Below are 22,845 nucleotides of genomic sequence, written 5' to 3'. Positions count from 1 at the left end.
TGATCATTTTACTGTGACTATATTTTCTGTGCATGTGTGTGAGAGAGAGAGGGAGCGAGAGAGAGAAAGAAGGGGATAGACTGTTAGATGATCATATGACTATTAACTGCAAACTGCATGACGAAACAACACGGAAATATGAGAAACTGATGTTACAGAAATGAAGTTAACACAGCATTCAGATCGCTAAATAACAATATTGTATCATCTGTGGGATTTGATTCAACAAAATCTGCCTCCCTGGGAAATTTATCAAATGTGGCAGGTTTTATGGCAGGAACAATTACCGTAGTCTTTTAAAGGTTCAGCGTGTATGATTTAGTGGCATAATCATACATGGTTCAAAGGCCAGAGGTTCCCCTCCACTATCCTAAATCCTACACGCTGGACCTGGACAACTGGAAGATGATGTATGGATATGGGATTATTGAAATGAGTTGAAATTGAAATCCTACAATGACTCAGTGGTATGAAGAGTCGTTAGTAATTAGTAGAATTACACCAAAGTACAAACTTCCCCCCTCAGTTGTGCCAATTTAAATAATATTTACTCTAGATAGTTCAGTCTTTCCTTTTAAATTGAAGACAAATTGATATAATTCACACTGAGTGATTTGTGGTCTGAGGGGGGAGAGAGTGAAGAGATACAGTGGTTAAAAAGGCTTTATTGGTGTGCACATGAAAAGCAACTTGCCTCATGGGAAAGAGAGTAAATGGCCAAGATTCTGACACAGTTACCCACCTCCCAGTGGAGAGAGTCAAGAAGCAAGAGAGGACGGGGAGGAAATGAAATGATAGATGGAGGAACATTGAGAGAGACTGGAGGAAAAGGCAGTTCAGAGCATTTTTGTTTTTGGGGTCAGACTTCGGGTCAGTATCAATCCAATAAAATACAAACAAACAATTTTAAATACACACACACACGACCACAGATGTACTAACTTTGCTTAGCTCACAGAGACACGTGCCCAGGGGTCTCGCTGTACTGTTACTTTGGTGGTTAGGGACTAGTAGCTACACATACTGACACAAGCTGCGGGAAAATAAACAGCCTTTAACTATTGACTTTAATACTGAGCTTCGGTGCCTATCTAAGGTAGGGGGGAAAAGCAAACTGACACCTACATTTATGTTCTAGTAATTACTATAGCCTTAATGTAGGTGACATAAACTCTCTCTCTCTCTCTCTCTCTATATATATATATATATATATATAAATATATATATATATTTTTTCATGACAGTTGTGTACAATTCAGTTGAATTCAATTCAGTTTTATGTGTTGGGCCAAATCCATACATAATTTATCTCAAGGCGCTTTACAGACAAAGGTTGAGGTCTTACATATAATATAATGGAGAAAAATCCCAACAGTTTCTACAATAAGCTAGCACTTGGCGGAAAGAGGAGAAGGAATGGGAGAGAGGACAGGGGCCAAGGACAGCTTTATAACTGTTGTATTAAAACACAGACTGGGTGTCATAGTAACAAATACCAATAGAATTACCTGTAGGTCTAATGTTGTTGTCAATATTAACAGCAATGGTAATAAGCATCATCATAGTGAGAATAATATGAGTTCTGTGAGTGGTAGTGATATATCCACAATCTGCTGCTTTAGGGTTAGAGGTACCAGCAGAATGAGGACCGAGAGGAAAAGTCCAAACCAGAGAGAGAGAAGACAGAGTAAGCTAGGCGATTGATATGACTACATGGGGGTGAGAGTGTTTTGCGCTTCATGGGAGTCTCGTCCTACAGCAGGATAACTAAGGGATGGTTCAGGGCTCACCTAAGCCAGCTCTGATTGAAACCTTATCAAAAATAAAGGTTTTAGGCCTACCTAAAATGTAGACCCAAACTGGGAGCTGGCTGAGGAGCCTGGCAGCTGAAGGCTCTGCCTCACACCTTTGTCATGGAGAATCTAGAAATGAAAAATAATTGTGCATTTTAAAGAGCAAAGTAATCTCTTTTGGATAATACAGTACTGTGAGCTTTTTAAGATACATTGGACCGTGGTCAGTAAGGAGAAGGATTTAAAATAATTTTATGTTTTACATGGAGCAACTGCAGAGAAAATATAAAATATGACTATTTTTTCAATTTCCTGTCATTACTTTCCTGTCATTACTCACGCATTTTGGATAACTTCCATTTCTCAACTCTGAGTCTTTTCACAGAGATATTGGGACACCCTGGTAATAAAGAATTACAGAATTTTTAGACATGATGTTTCCAATGTTCATAAAATTGTGCAGGTGGAAGAAGGCTCGCTTTATGTGAGTCAGGGCATGTTCTGGTTAAAAATAACATCAAGGTTCATTTCAGAAGAACTAAAGGTCAAGGTAATACCATCCAAACTAACTGTCTGATCAAATAAGGTTTTTGAAATAAGTTCAGAGGTGTTTAGGGTCAAGTACAGTCCAGTTTTGTCTTAAAAAAAATACAGGTAATCCAAGCCCTTTTGTTTTTAAGACATTCCTAAAAGTAGAAATGCTGAGCTTCATCTGGTGTCAAAGACAAATAAAGTGGGGTGTAATCTGCATAGCAATGGAAATCTGGTACTTTCTAATTATAATGTCTAATAGAAGCCTATATAAGGCGAAAAGTTTCAGTCTCAGCTCCGTTGACTCGTTTGACACACAGGGATCATTCCATGAAGTAGTAGTGATTAGTAGTAGAGTTGTAGATAAGTACTAGTGTGGCCCCTTTAATCCCAATAACATGTTCTGGTCTCTGTAATTGAATCTTGTGATTGATGGTATCAAATCCAGCACTTAGAGTATAAAGAGAAATCCATTGTCTGAGGAAATGAGAAAATTGTTTGCAACTTTTACCAGCAATATTTCTGTAATCCTGATTGAAAATCTAAAGCCTTAAAATCTCTATGCAAATATTTAAAATAATTGGAGGGCAGCACCTTTTTCAAGGATTTTAGAAATGAATGGGAGGTATGATATAGGTCGATAGTTGGGTTGTCTGGGTAAACAGTGGGCTTTTGAGGCAGAGTTTTAATTACAGCAACCTTAAAAGCCTGTGGTACATGGCTTGTTAATAAAGATACAATGATTAGATCTAATATACAAGTGGTAATTAAAGGTGAAATCCAACAGATTAAATGGAATAGGGCAGGGGAATGTAATTAAAATTTAAAGAGGTCCAGTTAGTGACAATTTCCTCATGCAGAGGCCCGGAACATCGTTTCAAGGGTAGGGGTGGGAGGGGATGTACTGCAGGGATTTTAAATTAAATACACTATTATAATAAATAAATGCAATGTTAAAAATGGAATACATAACATGGAGCATTTGAAAAGGAAAAACCTGGAGTTTACCATTTTTCTGTTCTGATAACTTTTTTTTCAAAGTTTTCACTGTACACTCAGACATTAGCAAGAAGAGAAGTGAAACAAATATGTGAGCCAAAGTTCTTATAGGACTCCCTCATAACATCTTGCTTGATCAACATGTCCTCAAGCCTTTCACATTTCTCTGAGTGATTGCACTGTGCCATACAATATAAAATTGGTAAAACACGACTTGTAGCAAGTGGATCTTGAATTGTAATGTTCTCATCCTCCCACAGCCATCTGACAATGCAACAGCATGTGGCCGCTTATCAAAATCTTTGTTCGGTTGGACGTCTGTTGACAGCTCGCTGTAGCCACTAGTCAGCTGACTGAGGTTCTTCTCTCACTCTGTTTCTTCTCGCATAATTATTTTCTATGACAGTTAACATTTTTTCACACTACAGTCTTTTTGAGCTCAAATGTGACAGACATAATTCTTGGCTCTTTGCCATATTTTATTACTCTTTGTTTGTCGAGAGTTTATAACAACTAGATTCCTCTCCGGCAGCAGATGTTATAGCAGCCTTTAAAAAACGTCTGCAGGTTAAATTGGACAAAACTAAGCCGCTTTCAGGATGATTAACTCTGAAAGACTCACTATAGAAACTCAAATACACTGGCTAGCCTAAAGACATCAAACCTACAGACAACTCAAAGTGCAAGTCTTTGTAAAAACTGTTGTTACTCTGGTGCAAACCATTGATCTACCAAGGGGAAAATTGATCTTTGACCTGTGGTCAAAAGCTTTGTTACCCAGGATGCAGTGCTTAGATCAGGTAGATGTTTAGTATAATTTAGTAATTTAGTTTGAGCAGCACAATACGAGCCAACCCAAATTAGGTTAGATCAGTTTGGTTCCTAAACTGTTTTTGCTGGCCAGCCTTTTGTGTATATAGTCTGATTAACTTAATTCATACAATCTGTTATCCCCCCAAAAAAAGGAATAGGCCTATTCGCAATATCACCGATATCAATCAATGTCCATTGTTTAAAGTGGGGGAAGTGTTAGCCACCATTTAATCTCCATAAACATGACTGTAAATAAACAGATTCATTTTTGGCAAACACACCACTCCTGTGAATCCAAGCATATATGAAGGCCTGTCTGTACGTCCCTATGAGACGAATCACTCATGTGATTAAATGATGCCCTTCACATCAGATGTGATTTGATCTGAGGAATTGTTTTTTCAACACCTTAACTTTGTTAAGGTGTCAAACTCTGTGCCTCCCACTTTCTTTTATTGTGTTTTTTACAGTTTAGCTCATGGACCGTGTCTTTCCCTCTGTAATGACAGTGATAATAGTGATTATTTTTATATTGTATTTCCCTGTTGGCAATAAAGAGACCATCACAGTGGAGGAGAAAAAGAGAAGGAGAAACAGAGAGAGGGGGTCTGACAATCGCATTAGCCAGACTGCATGGCTGTTTTTTTGTTTGTTTTGGGATGAAATAATGAAAATGTTGTCTTTATCTGTGTTTGTTATTGAGTGTCTGTGTGAATGTGGGATGTAGTGTCACCCTTTATATTTATGTATATGAGTGGAAGACAGCAGAGGAAGCAATCCGCTGCTATTAGCTAGTTCTTCATTCACTTGCTAATGTGATTTCACTCTATACACCACATACACATGCATAAACATACAGTACACAACCAAATACACATTCACTCACACACACACACACACACACACACACACACACACGCACACGGGAAAAGAGCCTAAATCCCAGACACCCTCTGTTCCATCTTTCTTTCACCTTCTGTAAAAGATTTTTGGTTTTACCTCATAAATCCCAAAACACATAAATCCCAAGATGAATTGTTACACAGGAGAAAGCATATAGTGTGTGTGTGTGTGTGTGTGTGTGTGTGTGTGTGTGTGTGTGTGTGTGTGTGTGTGTGTGTGTGTGTGTGTGTGTGTGTGTGTGTGTGTGTGTGTGTGTGTGTGTGTGTGTGTGTGTGTGTGTTGAATGTTTGTTTCTGCAGGACTGAAACATTCCAAATATGATATTGAAGAGGAGTCAGGAGAGAAAGGGAATGGTTCAAGGTTTATTTTTGGCTGTGTTTTCGATGAAGAAGCTCATTATATTGCACACACTTGATTTCACTGGTTAATACATATTGGGATAACACATTGTGTTGAGCTGGAATGGGACAAAGATACATCAGGCTGCTCACACATTAGCACAACATGCGGCCAAGAATGTTTTTTTGGGGGGGGGGGGGGACCCAAAACTTTTACAATAGAGACAAAGTGCAACAAAACTGTCATAGTATTCAAAAAAGGGCTCAAATAAGATAATGTCATAAGGGTTAGGGGCAGGCTGCAGGCATTGCCTCTTCTCGTAATGGCAGCAAAATTCTCACAAAAATGACACTTTAATTAGCGGTTTATCTTCCCCATTGCATTAAAGTAACAAGAAGCAATCTCAACAAAATACATAGTCATGTAAAGGGTGCAAACATGCCGTGATATTGACTCCACTGACGGATGTGTGTGAGTGAGAGAGCAGTGAACTGTGTTGGTGAGGGAACAGCGTTGGCTAATTCCCATGGAGCAAAATGCTGGTAGTCCACATATTGAAGTCTGCAATGTGATTTTGTCAGATGAAATTTGATTTGTGGACTGGATAATGGAGACACCATATTGAACATAAACTGATATACAAATAATATATATAATATGTATATATGGTTAAGTGGTTGACTAAAATCTGGGTTTATTCTGCTTTTGAGACACTTGAAAAAGCCATTATAAGCCAAAAAAAAACTCATAAACCTGTCAAACCTTTTTGCTTTAATTTACAAATAATTTGCACTTTGCTATCTGCTTCTATGATAACCAGATCACAGAAAGGCCATACATTGAACTTAGTGCAATGTTTTCCAGTGCAATATAGTTTACAGCAGCACAGCTGAAAACCTTGTATGTAAAGGTGTAGGAAATATTTCCTATTGAGGTTAAGCATGGTGAAAAATGTTACCTTGCTAATGTGCTTAATGTATAAGATAAGAGATGGAGAGAGGAAATGAGGTCAAGACGACCGGTGAAATGTTACAAAGAAAAGCATATAGTTGGAGGATGCAAGGAAGAGGGTGACAAAGATTAAAGGAGTGGAGATGAGTGGAGAGAATGACCAAATATAGGAAGGCAGCACTGACAGAAGTACAGATGAGATATAGATTAGGAACACAGTGAGAGATTAAAGAGATGGTTGGGGGCTTTTCAGAAGGTGGCAACCATTTATGCTTTGAGTGGAATTGGACTGTAGATGAGAGGGAACAAAGAGTATAAGGGAGTAAATCAGATGAGGAACACGACTCGAGATATGAGGAAGAGCCAAGGGAAAGAGACTGAGGCAACTTGAACAGAAGGAAGGCACATTTACGCTGGAGATTAAAGCGGTTTAGGGGGAGGGTGTGAGGCAGAGTTTGGATAAACAGAAAGGTGAATGGACAGAATAATTTTAAAAAAAGTTCATACACAAGAGGGGGACAAATTTAAGAACTGACGAAAAGTAGGAGGAGGGATGGGAGATGGTAAACTGGAGAGGAAAGATGGAAAAATACAAAGATGAGAAGTGGTTGGGGTGACAAGAGAGACGAATACAATATGAATAGGAGAAGAGTTGATAAACGAGGCCCACAAAATAAATGCGAAGAATAAGATGATAAAAAAGAGTTGGAGGAAAGAAGACAGTGTTGAGAGAGAGTGCAAGTTATTTAAGAAACTGTGGTTATGTTTGCTGATAGAAAGCTCAATAAATTAGAGTGTGGAGACAGAATGAAAGATGAGAGGACAGATCTAGAAGAGAGATGAGTGCAAGGATGGGGAAAGTCACTAAATACTAAAATATTTTAGGAGCACTTTATCATAATGCTAAAATCTCAATTTGTAGCTTGCGAAAGGTAGAGGTCACAGATACAATTGCCCCGCTACAGTAACATTAGTCAGTGAGAGATTACTTTTAGAAAACTCGGAGTACAAATGCTGCCTGGAGAACAGTGAATTATTTCCCAGTGTCGACTACCAGACATCCCTCCTATTTGTATCATGAAAGACAATGGACGGTGGCAGGGTGAGGAGGAATCACTTCAGAGTGAGGTGCACACCGCTCTGATGAATGGTGAAGAGGCGATGAGGAGCAGCTAACTAATGATTTGCAGTTAAAACGGTTCCTGAAAGATAAATAAAATGACTCTGGTAATACTGGAAGTTAACAAAGAAATTGATGTTTTGCCATGTTGAACCGTTTTACAAATTGCACTTGGACTGGGGGTGACGGATGCTAGAGGGGGGAGGGTGGAGAAGAATGATGGAAGTGAATGTGGACAGAAAAGTGAGGTGATGTAGAAATAAAGGGAAATGAACAAAAATGGACAATGGGGGAAATTAAGTGACACAGGTGAAAACGAAAGGATGCAAGACAAATAAAATGGGTGAAGGGGATGTTTTAAAAAAAAAAAGTAGATGATGTGAATACCAGGTAAATGGTAAGGTGGAGAGTTAATAAGAAACTCGAGGAGAGAGGAAGAAGATAGATTTAAGTGGATAAATGCCACTGAGAGAAGAGCAGAGAGGAAGATAGAGAAAGGGACCAGGAAGTGGTAGGGTAGGGTAGTGGAAGTAAAGCGGAAAGTGGAGAGGGACTCAGAGGGCTTAATGCTGCAGGAAATGATGACAGTATAAATGGATTGATGGAACAGGAAGAGAAGGAGAAGAAAAGGAAGGAGGAAAATATAAGGAAGAATGATAGCTGCAGGACACGATCAGATGTGTCTCAGTAGCAGCAAGGAGGTTCGGCTCGTTTCCTTACCTCGTCACTCTGCCTCATTTGATTCAAGCAGTATGAAAGCTGACGGCACACCTGGGTTGTTGTGTGCCAGCTTCTTTATTGAGGACACATTCAAACACGCCGAGTGCACAATAAGGGCTGCCTTGCGGTAGCACTTGACTCCTGTATTTGTTGTTTACCTGTCTTTACACAAACCCATTTCAGTATTACTGTTCAGCTGACCGTGGCTCACTTTTTTTTGTGGGTTCACTTTGATGTCGTGGCTTGATTTATTTAAAAGGCCCATTCCAGTTTATCAAAAAAAGTCTCTCGGAAACGCCGCACACATGCATTTTTGTATTTTGTATCAACAGTATAAGGTTTTGTTTTTTTGTATGTCTTTACTTCGATCTATAGGCTAATTTCTCTGTCACTGTAGCTTAACAAGCTTTAACTCTTAGATGTAGGGGTGTCATCCATTAAGATTGACCAATGGGCTCCCGAGATATCGCCCTGCGCATCTTATGTTGTGTTCCTGGCAGCTCACACATCATTACGCAGCTCTTCAGGGAGTGTTTCTCTTTTTACCGAAAATGTAGATGGAATGAACACGTATGGTTATATAAATGAAAATCATATTAGTGTAACTGTGATAAACCTCAAATTGACAGATGGTGCCACGGTACCAATTTGGAGATTCCACCTAACCACGTCCTTGCTAATACCGCTAACTTTGCTCTGCTTCACCCTATTAGCATAACGTTGGTTGTTGTGATATGCATTGCTAGACTTTTGGCCTACAACTGCATTAGTATATAGGGGATATTCACTCTAAAAAAAGTATGACATGAAATCTGTAATTTATGTAGCATTCCTTCTTGATTTACTCTTTACCATTTACGTCTAACATCTATACTGATGGTTACACCTCTGCAGCAATCTCACACGTGTTACCTTCATATAGATACAAAGATTATACACGTTGACCTTGCAGTTGTAGAGATTAACTCTATTAATTTTGGGCATGTCTTTGTCAAGAAGACCCATGGAAAAAACCTAGTGAATAATAACACATAGGGATTGTTTTTCTGAATGTTTAATGTGTCTGGCAATTGGTTGATAATAACAACATATTTTTTTTCTGTGTTTCTACAGGCTAACAGGCTTCCAGGTTCCTCCCCCGGTCACCAGTACGGGAAACGTCTTCTCTTTGAGGTTGACCAGTGACTTCGCTGTCTCTGCACATGGCTTCAAACTCAACTATGAAGGTCAGGAAGTGTCTCTATGTATTTGTCTGAAGGGGCTGCACCTCAGTGCCGACCTCTATAGCTCTAGAAAAGTGAATTATGTATGTAACAACCTCCACGACTACTTATTAAATGTCAGGTACAATTCCAAAGGTCACAGGGGACCCTGGGCATGAGCTGTGTGAGAAAGGTGACTGAATTCAGACGACTTAAACTCAGCCTTGGTTGACCACTTGTTTTTGAATGCAGGACTAATTGAGCAGGAGAGCTGTATGTCGTTTAACTTGGGCGACTCGACTTGAGATTCGCAAGACACATTAAACCCACGGAAAGCAAAAATACCTAACACTAAACCCTTATCACAGGTTATGTTACTCTTTATGGATGCTGCGGATGCAGAATACCTGATTTATATTCAATTCAATTCCTTTGAGGGACCATTGACATTCTGAACGTTTCAAGGTGAACGGCCATGCTCTGAACACGTTTCCTCTCAGCACAGGAAGGGACTCACAAAGGGGTGACAAGTTCATTCCTTTTCAAATTTGGGAGGCTGTCAAAATGGGCTGGGCATGACACGAAATGAGAGCATTCTGAAGGCTCTGTATTATGGATGTGTTGGGTCAGGAGCACAGACTTTTTGTGTTTATTTCCATGTCGCAGTACGTCACTCCGGCAGATGTTTTGGGTCATATCCAACTGATCAAATTTGACCTACCAAAGACTACTGCTTTGGCTCTAAAATCTTACTCATGAGCTCAACTTATTTCTTATCAGACAATACAGCCAAACTCTCTCTCTCTTTGACACTTACCAGCAGACATTTTTAAATACATGTCCACGGGGTAATTTTTAGATGACAAAAATGTCTTTGTAATAAGAAGGTGCTTCAATATTTTAACAAAGTATAATGTAGAGGTTTGTTCCAAAGGGAACGTGGTCCATTCCAGTGGGAGCTCAAAAATTCCGTTTCACCGGCTTCTTCCTTTAGGGCCTGAATAAACAGCACGGCACTGTTTTCCACGGATAAAAGAAGAGATATGGATGGTTAAAGAGGTGGTTAAAATTAGAACTCACTACGTATCAGCCCTGTGTCCTGTGCACATAAAAGAGTTCAGATAAGATTTAGATTAGAATAACTTTGATGTCCTCAATGAGGCTGTTAGTTCTGGAGCGTAAAACAGGAGAGGATCAAACTGTCTACCGGAGCGGGGACACGTCACTGAGCAAACCTACAAAACAGACGTGTCTAGTTGCCCACTTCTTCAACAAACGGGTCTTTTAGACGTCAACAGTTGACCATCTGACAGTGCCGTCTGACCCATGTTGTACACATATGATCCCAAATGACATTTGAAATCACAAAGTTCAAGACATTAATTTAATATAAAGTTTTGCAAAGTAATTATTGGCATGTGTTTAATATTCATACACTTATTGTTACACAGAGTTTGTGAGTGTAAATATACCATACATATATATATATGAAATTGGAGAGATGGATACACAGAAGGTACTGTATTTCACATCCCTCTGTACTGCTGGGATATTAATAATGAATATGGATTATGGCTTATTACAGAATGCACTAGAAGTCCAAGTGATGTTTTTTTTCTTCCTTTTCAAGAAACTAAAACTATAATGGAGAGCGAGGAAAGGCAACTTTAATAAGGCATGCATATTTAAAGCAGTATTCTGAATTACAGTCAGTCACTCGGGCCCATATTCACAGTAAGGAGTTTCCCCTCTGAAGAAATGGTATCTGTATTCAGGCTTTCATTCCTCAAGTTGTTAAATTTAGATCAATTTTGGACCCCAAAAAAAGTAGGACACAAGTGTGGAGACAATACGCGGTTTGAGTTGTTTTATCGACTGGTTGAGTTTAAGCGATGGCAGGTCAGACAAATGAGCAAGAATCGTGACTTGAGTCACATGTTGAAACTGGATTAGTAGATGTCTAAAGAGATTCTCATTGATCTAGGTCATGGTTATCCAAAGGCTAACTGGACTGGGTAGTAAATTTGAGAATCTCGAACTTCCGAGCAACTCAAGAGATTGATTCTTCAAACTACAACCAAGTCCAGTTGCTTCTGCGGGAACTTGTGGAATGAGACGAAGGTATGCAGGTGAATTGACGGGAGATGAAACCAGGCAACCCACACCCAGATCGACACTCATACACACAGACAGGGAGAGACACAAAAAAAAAACACAGTAGGGAGGGGGAAACACCGAAGACCCAGAGGCAAAGGGCTGAGGAAGCTTCCTATCAGTAACACAAATGGTGTAGTTTGTGGTAGGAATAAAAACTTGCAGATTATTCCAGACGACTGGTTAACCCTGGTTAAGACCACAGTAGAAATGGAGGCCTTGGGTGATTTTTTTGCCTCAGGAAGTGTGAGACGGAGGTTATTCATCGAGAGACAGAAGACATGTTGCAGTCGAGAAGGCAAAGGTATAAATAATGAAATTAATGGTGGCTGAATTCCATTAGTTGGTTCAGTTTCAGGGTCTTGGTACTGTGCATGCTGGCTCACACTGTCATGGTTTAGTGGGGACGTGAAACAGAACAGAGCCATCATTACTATTAATAACACCGGTGTTTTTTTGTGCCACGACGAGTCAAATCGTCTGCCGTGAAGGGCGTGCTGCAAATGACTGAAGTTGGTCAATTGAATAAAATAAAAAATATCCTGGAGACATACCTGAACTCTAAACGTAACCACTACTTGCCTAACCCTACCTCTAAGCGTAACCCTTAACCTTACCCAAACTCTAACCATGTAACCACCAAAAAATCTACCCTTTTCAACTGGGGACACAATAATGTCCCCCTAATTTCACAGGCTTTGCCCCAACCGCCTGTGTTTCCATCTGAAATGTGTCCCAAAAGGTACTATTACAGAAACGCCCATAGAGAGAGAGAGTGTTTGTCACATCTGATTGCTGCTGAAAGTGATACACTGCTCAACTGTCTCTTTGTTGCCCCTTTGCTCCCATCTGCCGGCCTTTGTGCCTGCCTGTGTGCGAGTTGGTCGGTTGGCAGGTTTTCATCTTGTTGATATGTGTGTGGTGCGCCGCATAATGGCGGTATCATTGATTGTAAAGTGCCTCGGTTTCGGTCTGCACAAATGCTGTGTCAGGGCGTGTTTGTGCCTGCTTGTGCTACTTGTATGTCCAAGCAGTTGTCCCAGATTTATTCATTGGCACAAGTTTCTACTTGCTACTTGGCCCATGTTCCCGTTGCTCTCAGTGAGCTCAGAGCTTCCAGGGGACTTATCTGAAGAGCCCCTGCTGCTGATACATTCGACTGTTTAACTTGCTCTGTGTGTGTGTTTGAGAGGGGGAGTCAGTGAAACACAGAGGCAGACCATAGCTGGCATTTGCAGAAATGCAACAGTATGCTGATGATCTGTGTGTCTTTGCATAGGCAACAGCTCTGCATCTACTGTCCACAACACAGGCCTCGATATGGGAGCACATTAAAATAGCAGCCTAAAAAAACCTTACAGGTGCAATAGAAATTTCAAATACTATGTTTTTTTCTTATTAAAAGGATATGAAGAGGCAACAATTGAATAAAAAACGTGCACTACATTTTTCATTATATTCACTTCAAACTGTATTTATAACTGTGTTATTATTTATAGGTCAAAATTATAGTCAAACTGAACACCTCCACAAAAAAAGTTGTTTGTAACCTTTTCAGTTGACAACATTGTTTCAGCGCAGCGACCACATAGTCGTTGTTGTTTTGTATTATAAACAAATATAGGAAAAAAATGAAGAAGGCTTAATTTTGTCACACATGCTCCAAAATACATTTTACACTGTCAGGCCCTGCAACACAAAGCTGGGATGTAAATTCATACAGCGAGGAGGAGCTTTCCTCAGAAGGTATGTTCCAGCCTGGCATCGGCCAATATTTGGTAAGTCCTCCTCATTCCATGTAATCCTGATGTCTAATCTGCTGTTGGAGCGATTTCAGGTTTCAGATTTACGCAGGTATCGCCTTAGCATTGTAAACAGGAGATGTTTTAAGAAGGAATGAGTCAAATAAATACCTGCTTACCGTCATTAATGTTGGAAGCGATGCGTGTCGGTGCTCTGCTGCGTGTCTTCTCTCTTCCCTTTTATAGCAAAATGGAAGAAAGAAAAAAAAACAAGTTTAAACCACTAAAAAAGTCACATTACCAATGCATATGCAAATTACCAATGCATATTCAATAGCTCTGTGACAAGTAACTTTGGCCAGCAAGTACCAGCTAAAGCCGACATTGTTTTATTTTTAACCAAACAATTTGTTTGCGGTTTTGAAAAAATATATATAAAGGTCTGAACAACAACAATTAGATAACATTGATGCTCTTAATATCAGGTTCAATTGCAATCTTTAATCATTTTCAAAAATAATGTCCCCAGACACAGATCACAGGGATGGAAATGGGGTCTAAGAGTTCGACTTCTCCTCCCATGTGTGATGTCAGCTTTGATCCTGCAGTTTTATTTATTCACAAAGAAAGACTATGTTAATAGAAACTTATTAGATCCACTAATGGATCTTAAGATCCATGTGCTGTAAACAGAACACTGACAAAGATTGCAAAGATAAACACGGTGGAGTAATTTGGAACATGAGGACAGCATCAGAAGAGATGCTTGTCAATGCGTAAAAAAACCATCTGCAATTTTTGCGAATATGTACAAGAATTTGCAAAATCAAGCTTCAAGGGGAGTCAAGCGCAAAGGGAAGTTTGATAAACACTTTAAAGCCCTTTTTTTGTTTGTTATACTAGTCTGGGGTTTCTCCTGGTGAAAGATTGTGTGTGAAAGCGTGTGACTCCAGTCAGTCGTGTAGTATGAATTGCGCCGCGAACGACTTTGAAAGTTGTGTGGTGAGAACTTGGCTTCAGTCATGAACTCCAGACTAAGAGACTGAAAGAATGAGAAGTTGACCAAACTGAGTTTCCTTTGCAGTGTGACTGGGCTCACTCATTGGTAAGAGGGTAAGGAGCCAAGACATTTGGAAGAACTCACAGTACAGAACCGCTGCTCCTTCACACTGAAAGGGCCCGGAACTGTTCAGGCATCTGATGAGGACGCCTCAAAGACATCTGGCTGTGGAGGTATTCCAGCCATGTCACACTATGAGGACACCCTGGGGCATTTTCTAGAAGAGTACTTTTATATCCCAACTGGCCTGGGAATGCCCGGGAACTGTTGCCTCAGGAGCCCAGAAGGAACTTAAGGATGCGGATGGGTAGAAGGAGGTCTGGACTGCCTTGCTTATTCTGCTGCTGCTGCTCAATATGAAAAATGGATGAACGGATATGAATGAATGGATGGATTAACATCGTGTGGGATCTAAGACAGAAAAAAGGTGAGGTGGAGAGGTACAGTACGCATCATATCCACACAAAATGAAAAAAAATAAATTCATTGATCACCCTCTAGGAAGGGATTTGGCAGGGCAGCTGGCCGGGCAAAGGTACAGTAGTGCTGCTCCATCCTTTACGACCTGTCTGTTTGGCTGCAGCGAACACTTTGATGTGATTGTCGGACTCCTCGAAAATTTCTTCCTCTCCCTCTGAAGACTGCCAGGTTATAACTAATTCATAAGTCAGCACATGCCATACAGTGTGTGCATGTGCGTGCAACAGAGAGAGAAAGAGAGTGATGTATTATTTAGCACAATGTCGGGAGAGTTTGATATTGTGCTGATGAGACGGAATCAAAGATTATTGCAGAACTTAAACACACGTGCACGCCACACACACACACACACACACACACACACACACACACACAATGCTCTTTCTCAGAATGGTTGTAAAAGAATATTTTTATATTTCTCCTCACACTCCTCCTGCACTCGTGTCTTTATCTGCTCCACCTACTTGTTCACCTTCATCTTCACTGTAAATAGTTAACAAAACTGTATCTGATAGTCAAATAGTAAATACATATATATTCCACGATCTGCTCCATCACTGACGTCAAACTGAGTTGAATGTTATGAAGAAATAAAAGCACATTTATTGGTTTGACTGACATGACACAAATTGTATGATGTTAATTATATTTAGCATTTAGTTGAATTTCCCTTTATCTTAGTATATTTAGTTTTATTTTTTGCAGTCAGATAATCTTAGTTTGAAGCTTTGCAGGTTGTACTGTGTTGTAGAACGTCTAACTTGATTCGAATACAATCTGAGAGAGGCGCCTGCTTTGAGGTACGTGGGAATAAAAACACAAAAACAGATTTACACATAATTTGAAGTCACATCAAATAGTGTTAACCTCATACCCACATTCATACAATATAGATTCAGACACACCCGAGGCACAGGCATGCATATGAACACCGTCACATACACACACATGGTACACATGGCGACGCAAGGCTCCCTTATGAAATCATTTTTCCCCACAACATGGAACGGAGAACATGTTCCTCATCCACATTCTGCCATGTGGCTAACAAGTCAAGAGAGATTTCACTTCACTCAACCCGTCCCCACCTTCTCATCTCTGCTTTTGTCTTCTCCACTGTACTCACAATTTATCCACCGCATGTTTTTTTCTCCTCTCCCCTAAGATATAACCGTAATACACTTCTTTTGCCTTCATTTGCTCTTACCAGAGAGGGTTTACATAGTGCCTCGAGAGGAGGCATAAACAAAGACCAATAAAATATTGAAGATGGGAATATAAAAAGAACAACACATTCAATGGAAAACGGTACAGGTGTGAGTTTTTGTATTTTTCAAATACACTGAAGACCCTGGCAGCAGGTTAAAAGCTTTGGGAGCCCTCACTATCCAGATGTCAGTCCCATCAATGGACCTGCTCCATCTTGGCATTTATCCATTAGTGCTGCTACTGATTTATCCAGCATCAGTATAAATAAAGAGAGCGGGACTTGCTCACATCCAGTGACCTTCTGGTCATGTACTCATTTCTTGATCCTCCTGCTCCGCCATCTTGATAGAAAGGATTTTTGATTTCTAGGAGGGAGCAAGTGGAAATCTCTGCTCCGAGATCGCACAATGTTTATCCATGAATTAACAGCAGCTACAGATAAAGGCAGTGCCAAAATGACCTAATCCTTTTGGTCACCGCACAGTTGACTGGCTAGCTTTTTGACATAGTCCTCTTTACTGTGGCAAAGTCACATGATCACTTGTTCTAATAACACTGTCTGGTTACTGTAGAGGAATTCATTTGGCAAATGATTTGGCTCAAATAATCTCTAAATCGTTTCCCGCATTTGATGAAAGCTATTCAGTCTGGATTTCAAAGTTTGAAAAGGGACAACACATATTTTGGACAAACTTCTTTCCCCTCAAAGTCACAGCAGACAAAAGCCGATTGTTCCTTGCCTTAGAGAACGCACTTGAGAGTAAACAAAAACAGACTTCACTCTGCTCAGAAGCTAAGAAAAACAGACGCTATTGTTTCCAACTTAGTTGTTGAATGGGCAAATGCTGTATTTATGAATTATAGTTTTCTCAGTCCAGACTGACTAAATGGGACTCTATACAAAGACAGATGTGATATTCTTTAATCCTCTAGCTCCTAATTGTGGTCTGCCTTGCAATTTTTTGTCTTAAGCTACAACAAAATTCTGCAAAACTCTTTATTAGAGGGCAGATATGTGAAATGTACGGTTGTTTTTTAATGTGCACGTGGCCAGTTTACTGTGAGGCTATTGCTCTCTTGGCTCCTGAAATTGGATGCTTTAAGCATCAAGGAGGTGTGAAGGTTTAGTTGCAATGGGGCTCAAATGTCTTCCTTTTTTGTACATTAGAATTCAGTGAAATATTTTTCAGCTGACACTTTTGAAGTCACAACTGTTGAGTCTGCTGCATGCATAGACGCAGAAAATAGCTTCATGGAGTAAACACTTCATGAAAATAAAATTTGAATAATGGTGCTGACCAAAGTTCTGGTGAGTGGGGCTATATCTCAGTCACAAAAGCCTTTTGCATCCATGTTTGAAAGCAGCTGTCCACCATCTGTTTCTCTGGGGCCACTTGATTGATTGTCTTTAACCTGAACATGATGTCAGTGCGAGGGCCCCTCTCTCACAGCTCACACAAAGCTGTGTCAGCCCATAAGCAAGTGTCTTTGCTCGTGTCCGACCAAGGCGAAGTCATTTTCCCATTCAGCGTTCCATATTGTCTGAACAGGAAAAGCACTTGTGACCATTAGAGCACCCGTGGCTGGCACATGATTATTTTGAGGCAGTCCAAAAATAAATGAAATCAGGGATGCAATATTTCACTAGTGTTTTTAAGATAAATTATCAAGATGGTAATAATCACCTTCACAGGCGGGTCCACAACGCACGTACACACTCCGCTTGTTGCACACACCAAAAGCATTCTGTCTTACTACATGGTATATCCACAAGTATATTAGCAATCTCACCTGGCTTTTAAAAGGAATGTGAGTTGGCACTCTGGTTTTAGTGCATATAACAGAACCATTATTAAATAAGAGATGACGTACAACCCTTTCGAACCATGCGTCAGTTGTTGCTGCCTTATTTTTTTTCTGCTGTTGAACTAGAAAAGTCAAATTTTTTTGGGGACACGTCATCTGTGCCATGAGCTTCAGACCATGTGATTAAATTGTAAAAATAGAGCTCCAAAAAGGAACGTGTGTGTGAATGTGTGTGGTCCAGGTAGTACTAACTGTGTTTGGGACCTGCAAAACCTATATCAGTACATTTCAAGGGGTTTTAGGTTGAAGACATTCGGTTAGAGTTCAATTTCTTCTGAAGTTATGGACAAAAGATTCAATGCAATTCAGTTTTATTTACCAAGCACCGGATCTGATCTTTATCAAAGAGACCTGGGGGGGACTGACAATACCCACTGCTCTATCTAAGATCCTTTCATCTGTCTGTCTCTTTTCTTTCTCAATTCCTTTTTTTTTTCATACTACAATTCAACAATTGAACCCAGGTCAGTTTATTTATTAGTGTTCAGTTTCCATCATGGGAAAGACTAATTGATTTACTCAATTCCTGCAATGTAGTGAAAGTTAAAAAAAATACAGATCTTGATGTTATCCTTTTATCGTTTGAGAATTCAACTGTGGTGAGGAAATGAGTCAACAACAATGTAACATACATAATATGCAAAAATCAGTGCACATATTTAGCATCCACAATGCACCCAGAACACCACGACCTACGTGTGTGCCTACACACATACAACTGTGGCTCAGTTCATACATTTGAAATGAGAAGGAATATGTCAGGGCTGTCCCTGGAGAAAAGTGTTTGTACAGTCCTGCCGTACATATTTATGTGTGTGTGTGTGTGTGCCTATGTCTATGTCTTTGTATAATGTATATGCATGAGTCCTACTTATTACTGTGTTAATGTAGCAGGAAAGTGTCTGAGGAACATACAGCATGATGAGAAATGAAAGTAGGAGCAAATCGGCAATTGGGAGCAGTATATGGATTTCTCTTGTCCAATATGTTTTTATTTTTTCAGAATAAAAAGCTGAATTTTCTTTTTAGAAATGACCTCGTCGCTTAGTTCATCCAGCAAAACATGCCACTGCATGTTTGAAGCACATGAAGGAGAGTGTGCATCAGAGCTGAGCTGAGGTTAGTGTGGAGTCGAACGTTGTCTTCACCGTAAATACACTGATGGAAAGTTACTTTACTGCCATCATTTCTCCTTTTCAATATAACTAGCATAACTAACAGAACCTGCTGTATGTAAAGAATACTGGATGATGCAACAATGTAAAATTTGACTCCCTAAACTAGTGTTCGGCGCTCTATGTGAATGGAGAAAGGTCAGGTTCAACGCAAGGGCATCGTTCAAAACAAACAAACACACACACATAGGCACACAAAGTGATAGCAGATGCCAATATCAGCTTGGTTAAACAGAATTTTCATGGAAAATGTGTTTTTTTTTATATTGTCTCGATCTACCTTTCCTCATCTCCAGAGTTTACTTTACCGCGCTGGATGAGGCATGGAAGAAGTCCAAAGAGCATCGAAACACATGACAATTAAATGTCAGTAACTTACTTGCCAATAAATCAGTGTTTTTGGATTTCCTATCTGTAGCTGTTGTGTAATCCAACATGCGAAAAAAAGATTTCCTTAAAAAAAACATTTTGACAGGGCTGTGAAACCGTTCCTTATCTCATCATATGAGCAGGTCAAAGGAATTCTTTTAAATATTTTATTTTATTTTATATTAGAATTGATCCCCCCCCGACTGTTCTGCTTTGTAAGCACGCCTTTAAAAAGCAAGTGAGAAAATATTTTGTTAGGATTGTTTATTTATTCATTTTCATCTGTGAAAACAGACTGGCTGAATCGGTGGGCCTGTGGACCGTCACGGAAATCCATAAAGTCTTTGCCAGCTTTGGCAGGAAGAACTCTGCAAAACACTGGCCCTCTCTGCGTACCTGTGATTTGGGGTGTGGACGAGAGCATTTGTTCGCCAGGACTGGCCGTTCTCCGAATTTTTCGGAGATGGGAAAAGATAGCGAGAGAGAGATTCAAAAATTCCACCTATTTTTTCTCACTTAAATGTCAGGGCCTCTGTAACAGTTGTCAGCATCAGCAGGATAAATGAGTGATACTTAAAATTGTCCAAGTACCTACTTAAAAATTACGACGATCCTCATTTAGGTACAGATGATGAGTTAGCATTTTAAGAAGAGATAAGATAAGATGTACCTATATTGATCCCCCACTGAGGAAATACAAAATTGACACGGCAGCACAAAGGGCACCACAAAAGAAGCACAAGGGGTAGATGTAATAAGAAATGAAATAAGAATAGAAAACAGAATGTAGAATAGAAAACAGAATGTAAAAATAACTGCCATGAGTTTAGCCACCATCGTCCAGAGAGAGAGGCTTAAGCTAATTGTCTGAATCATTGTACATGATTTAACAGTCTCATGGTACAAAAATAGCTGCCGAATCTCTTAGCGTCAGGCCTTCAGTCACGTCGACGTCTTCAGAATGTATGAATTTCTTGCCTGGTTGAAAAAGGCTGCCAAATGTGTTAGTATCCCACAATACTGTATAGCTTCATCACATCACAAAAATCCAGCAAAATTAATTCAGTTACAGATTCATATTAGGAAGCTGCAAAATGTTTATCGCCTGGAATGGAAGGGTGTCACCCAAACACCCCCCCATTTAGAAAAAAAGCCATCACTCCCCATGCTGGAGAATGTAATCACGGTAAAGCATAAAGTATATTGACCTCATCTCTTAATGATATAAATACATTAAATAAAATACATTTGTGATGGAATTCTGGACAACAGTTTCCGAACCCGTCTATGCCAAGACAGGATAGAAATTGCATCAAGTGAAATATTGATTTGATATTCAGGTCTGTCAGACAGCCACTGGCCACCTAACTAAAATACAGGCTTTCCTGGTACATAGTTTTTATCAGTGTGTAGAAGTGTAGTCCTATGTGCTGCAATAGTGCGCGTGTGTATGTGAGAATGTTGATAATAATACAGCCTTCTGGCCAATGTCAGTCCATTATTCAGCTTTATATCAGCCAACCAATCAAACGGCCTCCCTTCAGGGTCACCACCTCAGCCCATCCAATCAGCTCCTCCTGCCAAGCAGGAAGGAATGTCACTTGATTAGCATAACCAGAAAATGAGCAGGGTCATGCTGACGCGGCACTTTTTGACGCTGTGCATCAAACAGCACTCGGAGGCAGCATTTAGACAAATGTATCCCTCAGTGCTGTCAGCGACTCCAAGAGGATTTTTTTCACCAAATGTATCGCACATCCTATTAAATGTGATAAGAAACATCGACGGAACGGGCTGCTCCTCATCAGCAGATTTCATTATTTAAGGGCGTTCCACGGGGTATTTCTCTCTATATTTAATTTTCTAATTAATTGTTAAAATGATTATCAGTGCTGTATTCTCCAGCCCCCCTGTGCTCTGCTTTCTATCAGCAGATTTTTTGTTTCTTCACTTCCCTGCTGCTTTTAATATCTTAACTGCCGTCTCCAAGGACGGCAAACTGCAGTCTAGCAGTGGAAAGTGCTGTAACAAAGCACTGCTTGCTTTGTTTTTTGAGAACAACTGATTCATTGGGTTTTTCTCGTTTCCCTTTTTCCCTTTTAAAATGGCTGCACATTTAATGCAGCCAAGAGTCTGAGGCTTAGAAAAGTTTCTTCACAGTGAATATGTTAACATAAGCTGCAAAAACCAGGCTATTGACCCTATCCTTAACAAAGAGGGTTGCCATATCTTGCTAATGGAACTTTTCCCGCCCCTTGACAGTACTTTGACGGTACTCTTCACAGACTGCATCATGAAGGAGTACTGTGTTCAGGGTGCAATTTGCCCTTTGGGATGCGTGGGGTTCTGTTTTGTGGTGCATTTGTAACGGTGGTCAGCCAGTCGATTGCAGTTCAGTGTGTGTACACCTCAATCGCACCTTGACATCTCACGTTATGTTTTTGAATTCACATTCTTGACATCTTGTCAGTTAAATCTCTTATTGTTTATCAATTTAATGCATATCGAATAATGGCAATCCATATGTTTTGAATTGGCAATCTTTTATTTTTTGAAAAAAAAATGAAAAAAGTGAGACAGCGAGACAACATAGGACATGTTGCTATAAGGGAAGCGGAACTACAATAAGAAAACAAGCCTTTATTTAAATCTTTGGGGGAAATATTATCTCAACACCAGATGATCACATGCAGTTTGCTGTCCATAGAACAAAGGAAACACAAATCTCATTAGAATAACTTCACTTCGCCGCAGACATGAGACTGAGTTTAGCCTTGTGATGTCTGTGTCTGTCGTGACAGGGAGTTGCAATTATTGAAGTTCTGTCCTGTGAAGAAAATAACTTCTTTACAAATTGATTCCTTAGTGACTGTACCCCCCAGAAATACACAACCAACACACACAAACACAATGCTGTCACGTGCTATGAGTGGAATGATTTGTGCAGAGGAAGCACTCACTTGTTGTGAGATGAAAGAAGATGAGATTAAAATGGTCTGGATGGAAATGAGAACTGAAACAGGACAAAACACAGCTGCGTTTGGCTTGAAGTGTGCATCAGCACAAAGGCTGCCACTTCAACAAGAATACATGTGAAGGCCAAACCCAAAACCTCAATTAGCTTCAGGACCGAAAGACCAGTGCATGAACCATTCAACTAAAACATGTGTACATGTGTAATGTGGTTATTGGATCCTAACCCTTGTTTGCCCTTTTTTCCTTTCTTTTTTAAGGTACAACCAGTTAACTTAGGGGTCACAAGTGCCAATTTTTCTCAGCACTCCTTATTGGGTGTGGCATTAACGAGAAATTAGGCTACTTGTTTGTGTTGTGTGGATGTGGTGATATTCACTTCAGTTTGTTCTTCAACCTTTACTCTGTCGCAAGGGAAGTGAGGGAATGTAATGAAACAGAGTCGA

General features: G+C 39.9%; 1 protein-coding gene across 1 annotated transcript in view; it reads left to right on the top strand.

The window, feature by feature from the left end:
- LOC118292237 (CUB and sushi domain-containing protein 3) overlaps nt 1–22,845 on the top strand; it is a 288,046-nt gene that overhangs the window by 82,016 nt on the left and 183,185 nt on the right. The window contains exon 4 of the mRNA XM_047330255.1: nt 9,283–9,395. Coding sequence (XP_047186211.1) covers nt 9,283–9,395 — 113 coding nt within the window. The remainder of the gene's footprint in view (nt 1–9,282; nt 9,396–22,845) is intronic.

Source organism: Scophthalmus maximus, chromosome 22 (assembly GCF_022379125.1).
Source record: "Scophthalmus maximus strain ysfricsl-2021 chromosome 22, ASM2237912v1, whole genome shotgun sequence".
NCBI lineage: Eukaryota > Metazoa > Chordata > Actinopteri > Pleuronectiformes > Scophthalmidae > Scophthalmus > Scophthalmus maximus.
This window is presented reverse-complemented; position numbering and strand designations above follow the sequence as displayed.